Source organism: Phacochoerus africanus, chromosome X (genome assembly GCF_016906955.1).
Source record: "Phacochoerus africanus isolate WHEZ1 chromosome X, ROS_Pafr_v1, whole genome shotgun sequence".
Lineage (NCBI taxonomy): Eukaryota > Metazoa > Chordata > Mammalia > Artiodactyla > Suidae > Phacochoerus > Phacochoerus africanus.
The window spans coordinates 6,618,774-6,641,544 of record NC_062560.1 but is presented as its reverse complement, the minus strand read 5'-3'; the positions used below and the strand labels follow the sequence as shown (position 1 = coordinate 6,641,544).

Genomic DNA, 22,771 nt, shown 5'->3' with positions numbered 1-22,771 from the left:
CACCTGCCGACCATATGCAGTGGGCTTTCTGTAGATCTTCTCAGAGACAGTGCTATGCGGTCCTCTTGCTGTGTCTGTTGGCTGTGGTGGTGCTCCTGTGAGGGATATGTTTTGGATCCTCTTCCTCTTGGGTGAGCTTGATTAGCTTTTGGCACACAATGCAAAAGCATGAAGAATATTAGTAATACACACGCCTCCTTGTTATTTTGTGTGGGTGATCCAAAATGTTCTTAGGTCAGAGACAGGGGCGTCCTTATTTGTACATCTCTCCTTTCATGGCTCGCCCGCACCCTTTTTGTTCGTCTTGTTTTATCAAAGCAGATTTCTTTTTGAAATTGGTCTTTTATGTAATTGTACAATATTTTTAAATACTGGCAAAAAGAAATACCGAAATGCTGGATCCTTAACCCACGGAGCAAGGCCAGGGATTGAACCCACGTTCTCACGGAGACTGTGTCAGGCACTTAACCTGCTGAACCACAGTGGAAACTCCTCATTGTAGTTTGGTTTGCATTTATCTAATAATGAGAGGTGATAAGCATTTTTCATGCACCTGTTGACCTTCTGCATGTCTTCTTTGCAGACATGTCTACTTAGGTCTTCTGCCTATTTTTCCATTGGTTTGTTTGCTTTTATTGTTATTAAATTGTATGAGCTGTTTATTTTGGAAATTGAGCCTTTGTCAGTTGCATCATTTGCTGCTATCTTCCCCCAGTCCATTGGTTGTCTTTTTGTTGTTAATGGTCCCATTTGCTTAAATACTCAAGGGTTTTTGCTTTTATTTCTATTGCCTTGGGGACCTGACGTAAGAATGCACTCTACAATTTACATCAGAGAATATTTTGCCTGTGTTCTCTTCTAGGAGTTTTACCATGCCATCTCTCTTAAGTCTTTAAGCCATTTTGGGTTGACTTTTGTTTATGATGTGAGGGTGTGTTGTGACTTTATTGATTTGAATGTGACCATCCAACTTTGCCAGTGCCACTTGCTGAAGAGACTGTCATTTCCCCATTGTATATTCTTGCCTCCTTTGTCAAAGATGCATTGACCATAAGTGCATAGGTTTACTTATGGGCTCTTTATTCTGTTCCATTGATACATATATCTGTGCTGATACCAAGCTGTTTTGATGATTGTACCTTGGTAGTATTGTCTGCATCTGAAAGGTTATGCCTCCAGCTTAGTTCTTTTTCCTCAGGATTGCTTTGGCAATTCTGATCCTTTTATGGTTCCAAATTTTTGGGTTACTCTAGTTCTGTGAAAAATGTCATGGATAATTCGATGTGGAGCATATTAAATTTGTAGATTGCTTTGGGTAGGATGGCCATTTTAACAATATTAATTCTTCTGATCAAGTGGTAGCTTTCCATTTCTTTAAATCAGCTTTTAATTTCCTTTACTTATTATTTTTGCGTGTGTGCTTTTTAGGGCCACACCCATTGCATATGGAAGTCTCCAGGCTAGGGGTCGAATCGGAGCTGCAGCTCTGACGACGTGTGGAAAAAAGAGCAAAACCATTATCATTTGTAAGTTTGTGTGCAGCATTAGGCATACGACAAAACATGCTACAGATGCTCAAATCTTGAGGAATCAGTGGATTATTCTAAGCCTAAAAATGATTCTCTGCCTAGATCATCAATTTTAAAAGTATTGTTAAGTTAAAGAATTCATTTAAAAATGCTATGTTACTATATGAAAATTAATAGTACTTTTATACCATCCAAATTTTAAAAGTGGAACCTACATTCAATAGCAAAACAGATGCATACCCTCTGGAAAAACCTCTAAGACCCATGTGAAAACTCTACGCATTTGCCTCTTAGGTGATGACATTTAATATTTCTGGAGTGGGAAGATTACCTCCTGTGTGGTATCCAGCCTTTTGCCTAAAGCCACGCATTTTACCAACGTCAATCACACCCTCAGTGTTTGTGTTTTCTTTTTTTTTTTTTGTCTTTTTTGTCTTTTGTTGTTGTTGTTGTTGTTGCTATTTCTTGGGCCGCTCCCACAGCATATGGAGGTTCCCAGGCTAGGGGTTGAATCGGAGCCGTAGCCACCGGCCTACGCCAGAGCCACAGCAACGCGGGATCCGAGCCGCGTCTGCAACCTACACCACAGCTCACGGCAACGCCGGATCCTTCACCCACTGAGCGAGGGCAGGGACCGAACCCGCAACCTCCTGGTTCCTAGTCGGATTCGTTAACCACTGCGCCACGACGGGAACTCCAGTGTTTGTGTTTTCAAACTGTGATGAACGTATGGTGATGTTCCTCTGGCAGACTCGGTACTCCACAACAGCTGAGAAAAGCTAAGTAATTTCTTACTGTCTCTTGTCTGTTTTCCTAAGGAAAAACTGGAGATGTCTCTTATTTAAGAGAAGGCAGGTAAAGAGATCCTTTTGGGAACAGTTGTCACAAGTATTTATTTTTAACTGGTACAATGATTTTTTTTTCCATCATAGCTGGTTTACAGTGTTCTGTCAATTTTCTGCTGTACAGCAAGGTGACCCAGTTACACATACATGTATGCATTCTATTTTCGCACATTATCAGGCTCCATCATAAGGGATTAGACATAGTTCCCAGTGCGACACAGCAGGATCCCGTTGCTCATCCATTCCGAAGGCAACTGTCTGCATCTATGAACCCCAAGCTCCCAATCCATCCCACTCCCTCCGCCTGGGCAACCACAAGTCTATTCAATTTTATTTATCATTATACAATCTGTCACAAGCTTTCATTGCACATGGAAGAACCCCAACTCAAATGCCCTCCAGCCAAAGAGAGAGGAAGGCATTGCTGGGACCTTGGCATACAAACCAGGGTCCGTCTGAAACCCACAGCTGCCCAAACGAAGTCACCAGATAGCCACTGTTTAGTATGCTTCTCCCTGGATGCAGAGTAAGGTGGCTGCTCTCTCAGCAAAACGTGTATTTTATCATAGGGAGGATATTTCTTTAATAGACTTAATAGAAGAGTCAGAGGAAACTCTGATGGAGTGTGACTGGGTCATCCTTGGGCTTTGGCGGTGGATATTCTGACACTTCAGGCTTAGAGGCCACGTTCATCTTTGGCCTGAGGCTCAACCATTGTGGAGAGAGAGATGTACTGAAATGTTTCTATTACTGGCTTGTTCTAAAGAATAAAATCGGTGTTCGCACAGTCATGCTATTAAAAGAATCTTTTCCTCCTGGGAAGGCAGAATTGTCCATTTATTATATAAGAAGTCAACTGTGTTGAATGCAGCAGAGAAAGCCAGTTAAATCACAGATGAGCAAGTCACTGGTGACATGACACCAGAGGGACAAGACTACTTGTGAGAGCTGGTTTGTAGAGGAATGAGCTTAGGGAACATAGCTCTGAGGTGAAGAGTGAAAATAGCTGTAAATAGGATGACAAGGTTCTAGTCCTTGTTTTGAAGGGACGGTTTTCCAAAAAACCTGATACGTTTTTGAGTGATGATGCCTTAGGTCCTTGCATTTCAAATTGTGGTCCCTGAACCATCACTAGGGCACCACTTTGGGAGCTTGTTCGAAACACAGAATCTTAGCCTTCCTCTCCACCTCATGAATAGAGCTTGCATTTTAACTTCATTCCCCAGGGAGTGAGCCTTGAGAAGCAATTCTCCTGGGAGGATAAGTAAGTAGTAGACGGTACGGGCAACGTTGCCGTGTTTTAGAGATAGGTTCTTTCCACGATGTTTGCTTTTACAGAGGTGGAGAGAGGTCAGCTGACTTGAAAGATGTGACCATAGATATAATTTCCCCTTGGGGACAGGAGGGAGATGGGGAAAAAAGTGCTTAGCGTCTTGGCTAGCAAATAAGGGAGAGCCAGTGGATGGAGGAAAGGAAGAGAAAACCTCGAGTGTGCAATTACTGAGCAAGCGTCCAGTCAAAAGCACTGGTCAAGACTGAAAAGGAGAGCTCCCGGGGTGGTCAGTGGGTTAAGAACCCAACCAGTATCCAGGAGGATGTGCGATCGCTCAATCCCCTACCTTGCGCAGTGGGTTAAGGATCCAGCCTTGCCGCAAACTGCTACATGTAGGTCACAGAGGCAGCTAGATATGGTGTTGCCGTGGTGTAAGGATGCAGCTCTGATTTGAGCCTTGGCCCAGGAGGTTCCGTATACCGCAGGTGTGGCCCTAAAAAGAAAAAAACAAACAAAAAAAAGGCTGAAAAGGGGCTGTTTTCGAGAAGTGAGATGTGGGTTAGCACAAATGGGTTTTTCCGGTAAAAAAGAGAACATGAGCTGGGTGTTGGCGTTCATTGCAGAGTAAAACACAAAGCATCTAAGTGTAGAACCATTACGTAAAAAAAATGTGTGCCTGCCAGGCTAGCCCCCATCCTTTATTGTGACTATTCGTGAAACCAATCGATCAAACCATTGCATGAAACCAATACAGGAAACCAATACATTAAAGAGCCAATATCTGCAAACAGAGAATAAGGACTCTGACGACGGGAAACTGGAAAGTGGAAGGCTGTAGAGTTAAGGGATTCTAGGATGCAAAGGGACTACTGTGGTGGGAACACGGGTACCCCAGGCTGTTTGCTTCCTGATTGGAAATTCCACAAAAAATTTTGTGCATGTAACTGTAGCGATGGTGAGCCAGTTTCTAAACTCATTTGAGAAAATGGCTTTACCGTTGATGTTAATAGAAACTGAATATCCACACACCATGACTATTTGAGGAAAACATCTATCAATACACAGTAGGATGTTTCTGCAGTTAACTTATTTTAATGACTAATAATGACAATAGTTGCCTTTCTGTTGCCAGCGGTAGAAATCACATGAGCAGTTTGTTTTCTAATTTCAAGTTTAGGACGTTATGAAACAATAATAATAATTTAAAAAAAAAACAAAACTCTTCCTTAGGAGAGTGGCTTAGCAGGTTAAGAACCCGACTAGTATCCATGGAGGTTGCGGGTTCAATCCCTGGCCCTGCTCAGTGGATTAAGGATCTGGTGGTGTTGTGAGCTGTGGTGTAGGATGCAGAGGCAGCTTGGATCCTGAGTGGCTGTGGCTGTGGTGTAGACCAGCTGCTGCAGCTGATTCAACCCCTAGCCTGGAAACTGCCACGGGTGTGGCCCCAGAACAGAAAGAAAAAGCTAACAAACACCCAAGACTTTATGAAATAGTTTATATGTTATTTTTTATTATAATCACATTTTGCAGAAACCGTAGTTTTAAATGCTGGTAGATTAGTTTTCATGTGTAAACATGTTTGCTGGTGAATTCGCTCTTCTAGCTGCTCCACTGTAGGAATAGTTTTGTTCCTTTCCTCATCTGCTTAAATCCCAGGCTTCCCCAGCCTCTCCCCAAACCCACCTATACCTCCCCTTCCACACCAGGGAGTAAAAACAATGCATCTGATGAGCATTCTGTGCCCTCGGATCATCCGTCTTTTAGTCTTTCTGTTCTCACTCCATCTTCCTTTCCTGCACTCCTGTAAATGGACAGACTGCTTCCCCCGTCCCACAGCCCCAAGTGTGTGTGTTGTCTCAAGGCCCCAGGTGTGTGCCTTTTCCCCGTGGCCCATCCCGTCTTTCCATCGTTTACCCACTGGCTCCATCGCCAGCCTCTCCCTTTCTCTTTCATACTCTCCATCACCAACAGGCTCCAGTATCTCCCATATCCAAATGAAAAGTTCCCCGGGGCCCCAGCCGCCTGGAGACACCACCACATCTCTTACTCATGTCCAGAGACAAACCTGAACCACCTCCATGACTGACTTTCAGTAAACTCTCTTCCATCCTAGTCTGGCCTGTGGTCCAGTCCCTCCATCAGGACTTCTCCTGCTAAGCAGAAAGGTGTAAAGAGACACACACAGGGCATTTTCATTGCTTCCCTACTTGGTGGTTTTTCTGGGGGCGGGGGGAGGTTAATGGCCAAGGCATGCGGAAGTTCCTGGGCCAGGGATCAACCCTGCACCACGGATAAAACCTACATACACCACAGCAGTGACAACACCGGCTCCTTAACCTGCTGAGCCACCAGAGAACTCTCATTGCTTCTCTAGCTTGGTGTCCAGGCAGTATTCCACATGCTGTCCTCAAACACGTGTGCTCCCCAGAAGTTGTCCTCCTCTGTCCCTGGCTATTCTTCTTAGTGTCCTGTCCTGTCCTGTCCTGTCGGCTGCTGCTTTGAGCACAGCCTCCTCACACTGGGGCATCTCAGGAGCCCTCCGCCTCTCCCATATTCATTCTTCCCAGGTTAATGGATCAGTGGGCTGGTGAGGCTCCAGGCATAGCTCTGGTCCATTTGTCCCATCCTCTGACCCCCAGCCCCATTCATCTATCTGCCAACGGGATACTGCAACTTGGTGGTTTTGGGGGTGCCTTTTATCGCTGTATCCTTACCCTCACTCTGAAATCCTCGTTTGTGGTGGTCTTTCTCCAGTGGCTCCCATCTTCCATCCAGATGGACGATTAAGGTGTTAACTTACCATCGCCTGGCTTTTAATGCTTGTCTTTTCCTTCAGTTGCTGAATTATGCCACCTACTTTCCTTGCAATGGAGAAAATCTCTGTTAAGAGTTCTTTAGGAGTTTCCGCCGTGGCTCAGTGGTTAACCAACCCAGCCTGTATTCATGAGGACGCCGGTTCAACCCTTGGCCTCGCTCAGTGGGTTAGAGATCCAGCATTGCCGTGAGCTGTGGGGTGGGTTGCAGATGCAGCTCAGATCCAGCATTGCTGTGGCTGTGGCGTAGGCCGGCAGCTGCAGTTCTGATTCGTCCACTGGCCTGGGCATCTATCTCCACATCTCACGGGTGTGGCCCTAAAATGACCGAAGACAGTTAAAAAAAAAAGACTTCTTTATTAGCCAACAAGTCCTTCCATGGAGTGATCCTGTTTGCTTCCTGTTATGTAAATATTTTTAGATCACATAATCTCAATTAGGGATGAAATCCTGCTCAACAAGATCTTATTGACCCTATTCCATAGGACCTTGTATCCTTAGTTTCATTTCTCCATGACCAACAGGTACGTCTAGCGCTTAATTTTATTCTCACACATTTCGACGAGCGATACTCAGTGTGGAATACTGATGCGTCTGCCCTTTTTAATGTTGACAGATTCCTTAATACCAGAACATTTATGTGCATGAAGAATAACACTGTTTTTACTTTGACACCTTATTTACTTATCTAGCATGCTTCTAAATATCCGTATTTATATAACCAGTAGCGCAAAAGCTTATGAATGAAACCAATTAGAGTTCCACAGGCATTTAAGCATTGATGGCACACCTGATTGATTTTTCCTAATTATTTAGTTCACATCACAGTCTGATATATCTGATTTTCTTAAATGCTTTAAGCACTCTGTAAAGCAGACACAATACAGAATATGAAACGTGTTGAAAATTGGACTGAGGGAGTTCCCTGGTGGCTCAGTGGGTTAGGAATCCAGCATTGTCACTGCTGTGGCGAGGGTTCAGTCCCTGGCCTGGGAACTTCTGCATGCTGTAGGCGCTGCCAAAAAAACAAAAAACCGAAAACCAAAACTGGATGACTTCACTTCGGCTCCTCAGACCTAAAGTGGTAATCAATTTAATGGTGTTTCTTTCCTGTCTATGGTCTTCCTCCCTCTCAGCCATTTTTAGGGTTGTCTTTCTTGATTTCCTCAATCTTGCCGACTGTACCCCTGTCCAGTGCTTGGCTCATCCCACACAGCCGAAAGATGCAGAGCCTCCTAACGGCCCTGGCTTGAAGGATTGGGTCTCGGAACCCGGGTCTTCCTGGTCTTAGGTCATGAAGGTGGTTTTGCACCTTCCGACCAAAGTTGACCAGGAGGTCCTGCCTTTATAGTGGACGACTGTCCTTTCGTAAGGGTCCCCATCTCTTGCTTGGCATGGTTGGTCAGTTTTATATCCTGGAACCCTAGCTTTGTCCCAAACGGCCACTCAATCTGGACATCTCAGCTTCTCAGTACCATTCATGAGAAGCTGAATCGAGGACCCATTCGCCTTCATTGTACAGAGTGGCTTTCTGTGCCCGGACCCATTCGCCTTCATTGTACAGAGTGGCTTTCTGTGCCCATTGCTTGTTCTGACTTGGTCTAGCTCTGGTGCCATCTGCAAGTTGAGGTCAGTGCAGCTCTTGCAAATTGCTGCTGCTGTAGCTCCTTCCCCTTCAGTCCTGTGTGTTGACTGTCTGTTATCATTGGCAACAATTTTGCAACAATGATCCTTCTCGGTGTTTCTCCCTTCAATGGGTACGCGCTTACCTTTACCCCTGATTCATACGTACCAAGCCGTCCTGCACCGTTGAGGATGAAGGACTGCGAGTTCTGTTCCCATGAGCCGGTCCACATTCGTGGATGGTGGTAAAAATAAAACAACGAAATCACTCCTGATTGCCATCTGCCTTGCGCGAGAAATAGCATCCGAACACCCTCAGACGAGCCCCCGCTGCGACTTTAGAACCAGATTGGTCCCTTGGAGATAAAAGCACGTGTTTCACATGCCATAAATACAGTTAGACAGATGGAAGGTTTAGGATAAAGAGAAGCACTCCTTCCTTCCTTATTTCAGTTCCCATTATCTTGTTCGTCTGAATAATCGACGACCATCAGTGGAAAGTTGTGGATGGGAGAACAGGCATGAACAAGGGAAAGAAACAAACTTCTGTTGACGGCTTATGAAAACGGATGCATAGAGAAGGCTACAAAGCCGGAGTAATTCAAGGTACTGAATTACTATACAGTGTGGGTCACCCTTCGCTTTGGACTTGCTGATGTCTTCGGCTTGCGATGGTGTTTTATAAAGGATATAACCTTCGGACTCTTGATGAATCCTCTCATTTAAAGGTCTGTTCACCTGCTGCACATGTTCCATATCCTTTCACCTTTCTCGACACCAGGTCATCTGCAACAATATTCACAAACATATTTCCCCAACATGTTGCACAGCACAACCGTCACGTATTTTTACATTCTCCTACATGCAAAGCATTGCCAAGCTGTTATTACTTGGGCTGAAATATTTTTCCCTCGGGAAGAAAGAGGCGTTTCCGAGCCTGACAACATTCAACATGTTAGATTCAGGTAGGTTTACTTCCTCCACACAAGTCATAGGACTTGTTTAAAAAAAAAAAAAAAACACACAAAAAACAAAAACCAGGAAATACCCCAAGGCTGTCAAGCGAGACATTTTCAACAGGCAGCTGCCAGCTGCTACATGGACTCTGCATGGTTTTAGAACTTTGACATCTGGCAGCAAAACTTACTTGCCCATTGGCGCAACCGGTGAAAATGTGCTGTTTTATTTCAAAGAGGTATAGGCATACTGGGAGAAAAAAGTGTCTGCATATTAAAAAACAAAAGAAGCCTTGAAGTCATATCCTACATCCATCTATTAGGAATATTCATTATTATCTGGCATAGGATTATGTTGTCAGTGTGAAAATAGACATACAAAAGTATATCATTTTTTTGGTACAAAAATAGGTTCTTATTTCCTATAGAATATATTTTCTCCTGCAGCTTTCTATACCATTCAATGGCATAGCAAAGAAATCATTATTTGATTAGTACTTTTCTTAGGCTGCATACACGGCATGTGGAAGTTCCCAGGCCGGGGATCGAACCTGTGTCTCTGCAGTGACCATGCTGGATCCTTAGCTCACGGTGCCACAAGAGAACTCTGCGTTATTACTGTTCAGTTGCCCTTGTGTGAGGACATGGACAGTCACGCGATGACCCCTAGATGGTGTTGGATCTCTGCACACTGCAGACATTCCCCTAGCCACTGCAGGTGGAATTCCTGGCTCAAAGGCAACACACAATGGAGCCTGAGAGGCTTGAGGCAAATGGCCCTTTAAAGACAGCTCTAAGAAAACACATTCTCAACAGTTACTGAGAAAACGTTTTTCTCCCCACCTTCACTCTTCAAATTTTGATGATCAGGAAGGGAAAAATAAATGAGAAGTGTACCTTGTTTTACGTACAGAGAAGATACCCATCTTCAGGTGGGTTGATTTTAGCCAGGTAAGGACCCATCGGGTCCATATCCATAAGCTCCCCCTTTAAGCTTTATGTTCTATTGGAATCCCTTATCGTGCGTTTCTTTGCTTCTTGGTGAGGATGGAGGTGGGGAGGTGGTGTCTTAATTCTTCCCAGAGTTCCATCGTAAATAAAACCTCTCCTCCATGCTTTAAAATGGATGGCTCTTGGGAGAAGACCCCCACTACCTCTTCCTTCTTCCTTTTTCCACATCCGTCCACCAGAGATGTTTCTCAAAAGTGATCCCCAGGTGGCGGGCATCTGGCCTGGCCGTGGCTTCTGGCTGTCACCCCTCCTCTCTCTCAGAAGCTGACTGCCTCCAGCCAGAAGCTTTCCACCCTTCCTTCCCATCCTCTTCTTTGCCTCTTCCATGATTCTTCACGTGTCCAGCTTTGGCAGCTACGTTTGGAACTTGCACTGGGCGTTAGTTTTTCCAAAGACGGACTCTAAACTTTAAATGGGCAGGAGTCCTTCGGAGATGATGAGATTCTTCGAGGCCCATTCATCCTGAAATACACCAGACACCCTCCCATTCAGAGATACAGATTTTATGCATATCTTCCCACAAGTTTTGTCTGAGCCTTAGTAATTAAGAGAGGAGGAGAGAGATGCTAACACCCTAGTCCTCAGCATTTGAGCCAAGTAGTTGCTGGGCTTGTACGCGATGAATCTGATTTGTGAAATTCTACCGTATTGAATTGCTTTGTACCCACGCGGAGTCCAACTGGAAGGGAAGTGTCTGCAGTGATCACAGAGAGCGTGTGTATAACCAAAAGCCATACGCACCACGGGATATTTTAATTAATGTTTCTAATCTGAGATGTATTTCTTTTTAATTTTTTTTATTTTTTTTTATTTTTGTCTTTTTGCTATTTCTTGGGTCGCTTCCGCGGAATATGGAGGTTCCCAGGCTAGGGGTCCAATCAGAGCTGTAGCCACCGGCCTACACCAGAGCCACAGCAATGTGGGATCCGAGCCGCGTCTGCAACCTACACCACAGCTCACGGCAACGCCGCATCGTTACCCCACTGAGCAAGGGCAGGGACCGAACCCGCAACCTCCTGGTTCCTAGTCGGATTCGTTAACCACTGCGCCACGACGGGAACTCCTGAGATGTATTTCTAAAAGGGAGAGCATAAAAATACTTTTTATATCACACAGAATTTGCTTGTTTCCCAAAATTGGCATAAAGTCACAAGACAATCGTGCTAAGGTGGTGACATTTCCATGTAAACAGATGTTTCTCACGGAACTGGTTCATCTCACAGCCCGTCTGCTGTGCACCTAACACTAAAACACGTCTGACATCCAGAAAGAAGGCACTCTGTGGGTGTCATATTTTCACATACAAATACACCCTGTCAACGTGCGTGAACTGCTCATCAACATGATCTAAATAATCAGCCTAACGATTTGATACGCGTTTAGGGTTCTTCTAAAATTAACAACGCACCGGGAGTTCCCGTCATGGCGCAGTGGTTAACGAATCCGACTAGGAACCATGAGGCTGCCGGTTCGATCCCTGGCCTTGCTCCGTGGGTTAAGGATCGGCGTTGCCATGAGCTGTGGTGTAGGTTGCAGACGTGGCTCGGATCCCGCATTGCTGTGGCTCTGGTGTAGACCAGCCGCTACAGCTCTGATCAGACCCCTAGCCTGGGAATCTCCATAGGCCACAGAAGCAGCCCTAGAAATCACAAAAAGACAAAAAATAAAATTAATGACGCACAGAGGAAATCATGAACAGATACAGAATTGGAAAGCAACGCCATGTCCAAGAAGATAATCCAGTTTCTCTGCTCATTTAAATCTTATCGGAGGTGTAGGTCAGATGTGAAGAGGAAGAAACTCAAGTAAAGATTCATAGAACTTTCCATTATTCACACCTTCACTATCCCTTGATGACATGCCGAGGTAGCCACACATCCCCGAGTTTGACATATAAACACAAGGAATACTTTCTGGATGCGAAATTAAGGCCGTTGGAGGCCTTAAAACAGTTGGAGGAACCAAAGTAACAAGGAAATCACCGAACGAATCTGACTGGCATCATGAGGACACAGGTTCGATCCCTGGCCTTGCTCAGTGGGTTAAGGATTCGGCACTGCAGAGAGATGTGGTGTAGGCCAGTAGCTGCAGCTCCGATTCGACCCCATGCCTGGGAACCTCCACATGCTGCGAGTGTGGCCTCGAAAAGCAAAAAACAAGTGGATCCTTTATGGTGAATGAGAGACATAATACTCTTTCTGTCTTTACGTTGGTGAGATGTTCCTGGTCTTCCTGAGTTTAAGATTTGCAGTTGTTAAGCTTTGCTGCTTCCCACTACGGTCCCAGGAGAGTTCTGTGGAGCCTTAAAAAGGACAACCAACCAAGTACAAACTTCCTTGTGTTTGCAGGAAGGAGACTGCAGTTCCAATGTGTCTGCAGTCTCCGCTCTGCCCGTGCTACTTGTGTGCTGACAGCCATGCTCTCAGCTCCCCGCACTGGGGTCCGAGCAGTCTCCCTCCTGCAGACACAGGGAGACAGGTGGAAGACCTGTTTGCTTTCTCTCAGGATCTGACCCTGTCCCTCACAGTCTCATCTAAAAGCCACTTTTACTTAGGCTTCCCTTTCATCCCTGAGGCCCCTCTTAAGGATTTTTTAGGCCCCTGGTTGGTTTGTCTCTTATTTAGGTTAATGATGAATGAACCCTGGTAAGGGTGACACCTGAATGCATTAACAGTCTCCTCACTGCTAAAAAGGGATGCATAGGTTCATTCATGTGCTAGAATGGTTTTTTTTTTTTAAAAGAGCTTCAAATTAAGGATGGTTCACTCTGTCTGGAACACACTGTGTAACAGGGTGAGCAGAGAGGTATGCCTGTGGTGGGGCACAGCTTCAGCACTCAAAGAGATGATTACAGAGAAGTCTGGACTCCCAGCTGGCATGCAGAAGACAACAGAAGTTTGGGGGAAAGAGAGCAGGGAGAACTTTCCTGGGGTGAAGGGTAGGGGAGACAGGGAAGAAGGGAGGGAGGGGGAGGGAGAGAGAGAGGAGGGAGGGGGAGGGAGGGAGAGAAGGAGAGGGGGAGGTAGAGTGGGAAGGAGAGAATGCTTTGAGCCTGGCTGATGAAGAGGTACAGAGGAAGTAGAAGACCTCTCTGGGCAGAAGAAAGAGGACAGAAAAGATATACGGAAGCAGGGGCCGGTCTAACGGGTACCTTAGCTGATTTATCGGAAGCAGCTCTTAAATGCAGGGTGGGGCATCTCGGGGGATAAGACGAGGGTAGGCCCTGGACGTAAACTGGTGCTGGCCTGAGGCATGCGCGATGATCACTCCCGGGCCAGTGGAAGGCCAGGGACGATTCCTCAGGGTGCGAGGAGGCAGGCATCGCAATGATATTTCAGGAAGATCAAGCTGAAGTCATGGAGCAGGAACAGGAAAAGACAAGGAAACCGCTGGGAGATGATGATGATTCCAGAACCGGCTCAGAAGGTCTGAATTAAAGTCATGGTGGAGGACAGAGGAATCAGCGAACGTCCTTTCTAGTAATGCGCATTACTAGTCATGCAGATCAATCCCACCCAGCAGAATTGAAAAAAAAAAAAATCTAGACAAATTCATCTTTTAAAGACTTCCTGAGAGCATCGAAGAGCTGCAGGGACCCTGTGGAAGGGCCAGACCGGTCACTTTGGGGAAAAGCCAAACCCCAGCGACGTCAGGTGACTGCTGAAGTGTTCAAGCTGCTTTCACTCAGAAACAATACTCCTAATACTAAGACAGTATTACCAATACTCATCCTACTCCTTTGGGTTTAGACCCAAGGGGACAGGTCAGGCCAAGGTCCGGAGCCTCCTAAGAGATGCTGCGATGTCTAAGGTGGAACCTAAGGTAAAGGCAAAGCAGAACTAAACCTTCTGGATGCCGCCCCAACCTCGGCACTGCGGAGAAGGCGGCTTTGGGCCGGAGCAGAGGACAAGAGGAAGGACGCTGTCACCACCAACAACACTCTTAGAGTCGGATGCAACCGCTCAAACCGCTGACCCCCTTATCTTGTTCAGCCGAGAACCAGCCTTGCCAGAACAAGGACTGCCGTGACTGCATTCTGCCTTTATTTCCTTCACCCCACTCCCTATCTTGGACCATTCTCCCCTCTCCTCCTCCCCCTCCCATGTCGCCTGATGCTGATCCTGTTGCTGGTTACTTCAGCCACAAGCCCCCAATAAAACCTACTACCCCCCAACACCGGGGAGCCTGAGCCTTCCCTCAGTGCTCCTGGCCACCTACCTGCTGGCCACCGGCAACTCCAGACTCTGCCTCTGTTTCTGCTGCAAAGCCCCACGGCCCCTTTCCTGCTCTAACAAACACATCCTTAGAAACTGGTCTACATGGGAGGGATCTGGTTTTGTACAAATGCACGGTGGGAGCTGCTGGGACCCTGCTGAAAACAACCCAGTTGGGAGCTTCTGGAGAAAGGGTAGATTTCAGCACTCTTTTGGGGATGTGTCGCCATGGAGGTGATAGAATTCTGGGAAGAGTCAGGATTTCCAAAGGCGGAGAGGCGCCGTGCTCAGGGCGAAAGGACCAGACCCATAGATGCAGAGACGGAGGATAAGGAGGTGGGGTGTATCTCATCCTCCCAGAGCCAGGTTCACGGCCACGGGATCTATCAAAGGCGTGTCCCTGGGAGGAACCTCTAAGGGACAGTTAGAACCCAAGGCGGAAAGGAGCCAGGTAACTACCAGGGGGTGGGGGAGCTGTCAGAAGCCTGCAGTGGCTGGGACACGGGACACGGGCACAGAACCAGCTTCAAGCATCCAGGGAGATCCAGTGAGAGAGGAAGCAGGAAAGTCACTGAGGGTCGTGTGTTCCCACAGCAGAGGAAATGGAGATTCGTAAGTGACGCCCTCGCCAGGGAAGCCAGGGGAGAGGAAGCGGCTTATAACAAATGAAAAGGTAGGAACTGATGAGACACAGCAAGAGGAAACTCCCTGTTGGGTTGTTTAGCCACGAAATATGGTGGCAGAAGGTTCTGTCTTGAGGGGATATTTGGGGAAGAACTGTTCTCCACGAAGTGCAGCTGAAGGCGTCTGTAGTCACAGAAGACAGAATACCTTACATTTGTTGAGAGCCGACATCACTTTGCGGCTGGAAAGGACTCTTACTAAGTGGCGTTCTGTAGGAGCTCATCAATGGTATTTTGTCTGCTCCGGGAACTGCAGTATTGGCAGCAGGCAGCGGAAGCATGCTTCCATTCTGGGTGACTGTCTGAAAAATACCGGGGCGGGCTCTGTACCCTGAGGGCATAGTGGAATCCATGAAACTGTTACAGGAAATGACTTTGCCCACACTTTGGATTTGCACCTGGGCGATCTGTACTTTTAACCTTAGTGGCATAAAATCCATGAATGAGCTCAGATGTTTATACAAAGTATACTCTTGCCTTGTGTTACATTCTCGCCTCCCTCCCTCTTTCTCTTCTTCCTCCTTGCTTGCCTTTCCCCCTCCTTCCAGAACAACAGGACAGAGTTACCCTTTGGCCCCCCTGACAGCAGCAGCAGTGCAAGTGTGTCTGACCTCACAATGAGCTTTGAGGGAGAGGGCCCTGCCCGCAGGGGCTGGAGTAATAAGCACACTGCAGCTGGACGTTCCTCACTTTCGGGCTCTATTACAACTTGCTGAAGTCTTTAGAGAACATAAGCATGCCCCCTACTCCCTCAAATGAGGTTCTTTAGAACACTCCACCATCAGCCCCTCACAGCCCTGATTCAGGCAGGCCCCAAGGCTACCCATCTGCATGCAGGTTTAAGCCGTGGCACCAGGAAGGGTGACTTCCTGCCCCCTCCCCCTCCCCAGCCAAGGCAGGTTTCTCTGCTATTGGGACCCCCAGAGACAACTGCCTCCTGTCTGTGACTTCCATCTCTGACTTCGGCTTGCTGTCTCCTATTTCCCAATGTGCCAACACTCATGCCAGTCTCATAAATAAACACACTCAATTTCAGATATCAGTTGGGACTTTTGCTTCTGGCCTCGAGTTCTGCCAAGTCTACCTTCGGACTGAGTTTAGCGCTCACACCCCTACACCCCTGTGTACTGGACTTAATAATAATAACGCCCTCATTTTTCTCCAGCGCTCCACCCCTCGGCTTCCTTGAGTAGCCTGTCCCGCAGCTGGCCTCATTACTGCCTTTCCTTCTAAAGTCTGAGCTTGTTCACCATTGATTGCTTCCCGCAAGTGAGAACCCATCATCACTTCAATCCCCAGACCAACCCGTGGAAGAGTAAGCAGAGCCAGACAACCAGTCTAAAGATGTGCATTGCTTTTTCCTTCTCAATTGACAAAATGCCTCGATTCTGGAGAGTTTTCTCCAGTTAATACATTACAAAGCAGTCACAATATCTGATAGGTTTCTTACTTATTTCTCCTCTCTCCCAATTAGGAGAGAGGAGCCCTGGCCAACGTGAAGTATTTTTATTGTTTGCAAATTTCACTAATCCATGAAATTCCCATTTAATGTAACGCTTAATGACTTGGAGAGGTTTAAATATATTATAAATGAGATCACAGCATGTTTTACCTACTCAAAGCATAAGCAGATTTGTTTTTATTTCTATCCTGTATTCAAGGAGTTAGGTTTTAAAGCTGACACGACCTGCGTATGCTAAGCAAAGTGGACACGATCCCTTCTCTCAGGCAACTTATATTTTCTGGGAAGTGAGGGCAGGAAGATTCCAGATGATAAATAACATGAGAAAAGGAAAACAAATGTCTCCAACAGCAGAAATTATAAGAAACGATGTTACTCCTCCCACATAAGTAGTTCTCAACTGGGGCGCTGCTGTCCCCCTACGAGGCAGTGACAAAGGCTGTGTCATTTTTGGTGTGTCACCTAGAGAGGGTACCACTGCATCTAGCAGGCAGAAGTCAGGGCTACTGCTCAGCATCCTTGAGGCACAGGATGTTCCCCAGCCGAAGAGCTATCCAGACACAGATGTCGCTAGTGCCAAGGTTGAGAAACCCTTCTCTAACACTAGAATTAGAATATACCCATTATAATCTCCTTTTATCCTTGTGTGCTCTCACAGAGAGACACACATAAAAGATGTTGTCCCCGCTTGCTTTGCAATTCCAATCGTTTTTAAGATGAAAAATTGCAATTTTTTTTCCCAGAAGGAGGATACCTTTAAGATTGTGTTGTTTTTTTTCTTACCGTATACAAGAATCCTGTTTCCTTTCCTGAAATGCCTTGTTGCAGAAGGGGTGACTTTCAAAACCTCACGGTAATGACCAACACCAGAAGACCGACCAATGCCAAGACACTCTTTGGTCAAACAAAGTCTTCAGAGGTTCCATGCGTTAGATGCCCTGATCCAGCCACCCTGGACTCCTCTGTCCCTTGCAGGCTCATCTGTGCAGCCACGTGAGCAAATGATCAGAGCAGGTGTATCAGTAGAAACACTGCTTTCTCGAGAGTGTTGCCAAACATCCATTCCAGATTCATCACTCTCTGCAAAATCGAATCAAAGATATTAATCTCCAGGAGAGAGGCTGCAGTTGAATTGTATTGTGCTAGGACGTTGCCCATAAAATGGTGAGATTTATCCAGCACTCTAGACCGTGTTTCTGTCTTCGGAGGACCTTCTTGAAGGCCCCCTCGACTACATTTCCTTCTCTCCCCTCCAGTCCCCACCCTTGATCGCTTTCACATTTACAGCATCGTTGTCTTCCTAAGCTGCCTTTCTCTCCTGACTTGCTTTATTCACTTTTTTTTAATAGACAAGAGTCTGCAAGTCATGCAATGTCTGGAAAAAGCAACCAATTCCAGTGCTGTATATTCGTAACAGTTTTGCGTTTCCCTCTCTCCTTTTTATATCTTTAGTTACCTTTAAGTGTTTCAGGAACCCATGGCGGATGGTAAACATCATCTTGCCTTGTGCATCGGCACTGCTTTGAAATCTCGGGTTCTCAAATGCCTGTGCTATTTGTATCTGTTTTAACTCCATCCTCTCAGGTTTTCCTGGACAAAAAGAGAGGTTGCAGTGGTTTGTCTCTGAATCCTTGCACACCGTTCGGTGACAGGAGTTCCCCAGTTAACCGTATTTATTCTCAGACAGAAGAGAAGAGAGAAGACAGATACAAGAACCCAAACTTTGTAAAGAGACAAACCCAAATTCGAATCCCCTCTCAGCTTTTCTCTCACTTAATCTCCTGGAGCAAAATGAATTCCTCTATCAAGGGAAGAGAGGACTGACTTTGAAGTTATCAGGATCACACACATGAGGTAGGATGGTGGCCCAACAAACTTCTTACTTTTCCTGTAAAAATAGCAGATGCCAGCTCATCTGTAAAAGAGGAACACCAGCCAGGGCAGACACAGCTTCCTTTTCCTTTCATCTTAGAATACAGACCAGTGCCCTTCTAGATTTTTCAATTGCAGAATGTCATCTGGACATTTGGGGACCAAAATGCCAATTGACTTTTTCTCTATTGCTCAATTAATGACCTGTACAGACCTTCCAGTTGAAGTCACCTTGACACATGGGAGGATAGGAGAAGAATAGAAGTGAAAAACAGGTGTCAACCGCCTTTCGGTAGAAGAGGATTTGTAGTGGAAGAAGTTTCTGTGAGCCTGCAAAACTCTGAAGCCTTTGTTTTGAAAAGACATACGTGAAGACAAATGGCAGGAAGGACTGTCAAAGAGAGAAACACCCTTACCTACTCAGATGCTACGCAGGAGTGAAAAGGAACTGCCCTTCAACTAGGTAAACTCACTCAGTATAATCAAAGAGGGTTTCAGAGTGCTCGTCATGACTCAGCAATAACAATAACAAACCCAACTAGTATTCATGAGGACACAGGTTCTATCCCTGTCCTTGCTCAGCTGTGCTCAGCTCGGCACAGGCCGCAGCTGCAGCTCAGATTTGATCTGTAGCCTTGGAGCTTTCATATGCTGCAAGTACAGCCCTAAAAAGCCAAAAAAGAAAAGAATATTTCAAGGAAAAAAGGATGGTCACCATTTCTTAGGCGGAAAGGTTCTTATAAAAGAGAAACCAAAAGCACATTTTCCCCCTAAAAAAATTCTTAAATTTCACAAGGGGCTATTTCCACATTGGGAACTTCCTTCCAGGACACTTAGGTATCAGCAGAGTAGTACGCACTGAAAAAAAAAAAAAAAAAAATCCCTATAGAACCTCCTTGACTTTGCTTTCCTTCTGTAGCCCTGTGGTGCGCTACCAAAAGGCATTGTATCTGACACCAGGTGCTGAAACAGAGGCAAAGTCAGGACGTGTATTTGCTCGAGAGAACAGTGTTTCAAAACTCAGCATCGTTGCTACCAATAATGTCTTTGCCTATAATGTGATGGAAGGAATCAATGGAGTGTTGGGGGCATTTGTCAAAATTGCACATCTAAATGATACTGCATAATATTGTCAAGACAGCCCGCTAACAGCAAATAAGCATGGAGCTTGATCATATTTTTAAATTACATAAATAGTCTTGACAGGAAGTAATGTTTTAAAACAAGAAGCCTGGAGATACACAAACACACAGAGAAGGGGGAACTTGATCAAGCCCCACACAGAATAATGAAATTATTGATTAAATGAGAAAAGTCAATGATGCCGAAAGGAAGTCATTATCAAGGAGCCTTTCTGCTAACTTCAGATGTGTGCCTCATTTCATGACTACTACAAACTCAAAGACAATAATAGAATGGAAAGCACAATAATGAAGCTGTTATCATCGTATTTCAATCTAGCCATGGCACGGATCTGAGCCAGCAAGGACCACGACGAACAGAACTCAGAATGTTTCCAACTAAGCTCTAGACCCGGGGATTCGGTTACCTTTCTAAAAATGGACCCTCTCCGCTCAGCATGGTGACTTTGAAAGAAGTCCCTGAAGAGCTGCTTTGGACAAAGGGTGACCCCTCCCCAGGAACCATTTCTTGATTTGACCATCACTCTGTTGCTGTGAGGACAGAAGTGTACCCCCTCTGGACATCCAGAAGGTCTCCTGGCTCTTAGGCAGATATGTATTAATTCATTCACTATTTTTTAAAATTTTTATTATAGTTCATTTACAATGTTCTGTCAATTTCTGCTGTACAGCAGTGACCCACTTATACATAGATGTGTACATTCTTTTTCTCTCATTACTCTCCAGCGTGCTCCATCACAAGTGACTAGATATAGTTCCCTGTGATATACAGCAGGATCTCCTTGCTTATCCACTGTAAATGCAATAGTTTGCATCTACTAACCCCAAACTCTCTGTCCATCCCATTCCCTCCCCCTCGGCAATGGTTCTCCATGCCCCCGAGTTGGTTTGCTTAGGCAGATGTTTAAATGGTAGGCAAGTGAATCTACAAAGTAAACACTGATGAACAGGAGAAATGATAGATGCTTACAGAGGAACTCACCGTCCCAGAGTTCAGAAGTCTGTTTTGGGTTCCCTGGGGCAGAATGTCGAGATATCGGCAAAGCTGAGGTCATTTCCCAAGGCCACATGGGAGGATCTGATTCCTGCCTTTTCCAGCTTATACAGGTGGATCGCCTGTTTTGGGCTGTGGCTCCTGCCATCTTCACTGCCAGCCAGGACCCGGTGAGTCCCTGGTGTGGCCTCACTCTAACTCGGCCACCCACTTCTACATGTAGGGACCTTTATGAGTCCACTGGTCCACCTCCATGACCCGAGGCTCCATTCCCCCGTTTAAGGTCTGCTCATCACCAGCCTTAAGGCATCTGCAAATTTAACTCCCCTCTACTGTCCAAGGGGACATGTTCGCATGTTCTAGAAATCAGGACGTGGACGTCTTTGCAGGAAAGGGCGTTATGTTTGCCTAGAGTGGCAATCATCTAATTCCTTCTATTTCCGATTTGAAACTCAAGTATATAGGGTATTTGTGATTGATGTTTATGGAATCAAACTCCTAAGTTCTTCCTAAAACTACATGAGCGTTGTAAAAGTATGCTCTTGGAGGTCCTTTGCGGCATCGCAGATTACATATCCGGCATTGCCCCTGTTGTGGCTCACGTCGCTGCTGTGGTGCGTGTTCGAGCCCTGGGCGGGGAACTTCCACATGCCCCAACCGTGGCCAGAGAAGCTGTGCTCTTGTCATCTGCACATGTATATATAATTTTGATCTCTATTTCCAATATGATCATGGTGGTGAAATGAAATCTGTGTGCCTTTCACACAGACAACCTAAACGCTCATGTGTTTAATTTTAAACCTCTAAGAGTGTAAATGCATTTACCAATTTGCCAAGTGAAATATACAAATGCGATAAAACAAGGCATGCGTGGGACAACAGACTCTGAGGTTGATTTGTATCCGAGAGTAAAATGGAAGCTGTGGAGTTCCTGCTGTGGCACAACAGATCAGCAGTGTCTCTGGAGCCCTGGGATGCAGGTTCAATACCCAGCCCAGCACAGTGGGTTCAAGCTCCGGCATTGCCACAGGTGCTGCGTAAGTCAAAACAGTGGCTTGGATCTGATTCCCTGGCTCAGAATCTCCGTATGCTGTGGAACAGTCAAAATAAAAGGGAAACCGTGAGTTCATCAGACACGTGAAAGCACTTTGAATAAAAATTAAGTATCAATATCTTAACCAAAAAAATGGGTGTATTAATGATATTAATGTTGGGTCATTTTGCTGTATAGCAAAATTTGACAGAACGTTATAAATCAACTATAATTTTTAAAATGCAAAAAAAATTATATTAACCTTTTTACTTACCTTTTTTTAAAAAATTTGAGCTGGACTATGCCATCCACCTCCTTTCAAAATTAGTATATATCGAATGGTGATTGCATTTAGTGTTTTGCTTCATGTTTCATTTGTTTTAATCACTCTAGGAAAGGTTATCCGTGAGTATCTTTCTCCCTTTTTCATTTTTCCTTATTTTTAATAACCTGGGATTGATTTTAAATAAATTCTGCCTAGTGTTTCCTTTTTTGAAATACATAAAAAATGAAGGTTCCAAGTCTTGACCCAATTCACCTGCACAAAAAGCAGCTCTAAAAAACAAGACGTCTCAGATGGAAGAAAGTTTGATGTGCGCAAACATACGAGACTGAACTATGTGAAGAACAAAATTTGAAAGCACGTCTCAATTAAGATAAAATGTCAATGGACGTATTAGAGTCATGAATATTTATGAGGTGAATGACAAAGCATCCAAATGTATTTGAAATGTTCTCACAAAATGTCTTTGGAAATGCAGAGATACTGTTAGCATTTCCCAGTCTTTGACAGAGGGAGTCAACAGAAATAAATGAAAATGCACACCCTGTGTACACTGTGATCAATGATGCTGCTTAATAGACACAAATTAAACGATGACTCCCAGAAGCAGAGAATACTGTTTCTGTTTTTGCAAGTACATGCATGTTGATTTTGACAAAAGGATCATATGTTAGGGGATTTAAAAAAATCATACTAATTTTTTCAAAAGCAATATTCTCAATATATTCTTTGACCTAAACACACACACATTCATACACACAGTTTGATGACAACAGCAGCAGCAAACCTCTTTCACCCCCCAAAAGAGGAACATGACGCCTTGGAGAAGATACCCATAACCTATCAAAATGTGCCCCATCTACGTACAAAGCTATCATTTTAGCTGCACACATTTTCTTCAAAACACTTACCTGAATTGTCTTGTTTCAAGCAGACATAAAAAAGAATGCAATAATGCCATGTGCAGCAACACCGATGGACCTACAGATGATCATACTAAGTGACAGAAGTCAAAGACAAGCATCATATCACTTATGT

The 22,771-nt window shown here is 45.3% G+C and overlaps 1 protein-coding gene across 3 annotated transcripts in view; it reads left to right on the top strand.

Moving 5' to 3' along the window:
- The window catches only part of PNPLA4 (patatin like phospholipase domain containing 4), a 76,543-nt gene that overhangs the window by 43,078 nt on the left and 10,694 nt on the right, over positions 1–22,771 (top strand). Inside the window, exon 7 of one of the 3 annotated variants that reach the window (XM_047764061.1) lies at positions 8,537–8,861. The exons of the other annotated variants lie outside the window; for them this stretch is intronic. Coding sequence (XP_047620017.1) covers positions 8,537–8,563 — 27 coding nt within the window. The 3' untranslated portion in view covers positions 8,564–8,861. Of the gene's footprint in view, positions 1–8,536; positions 8,862–22,771 lie in introns of those variants that run through there. 3 annotated transcript variants of the gene reach the window in all.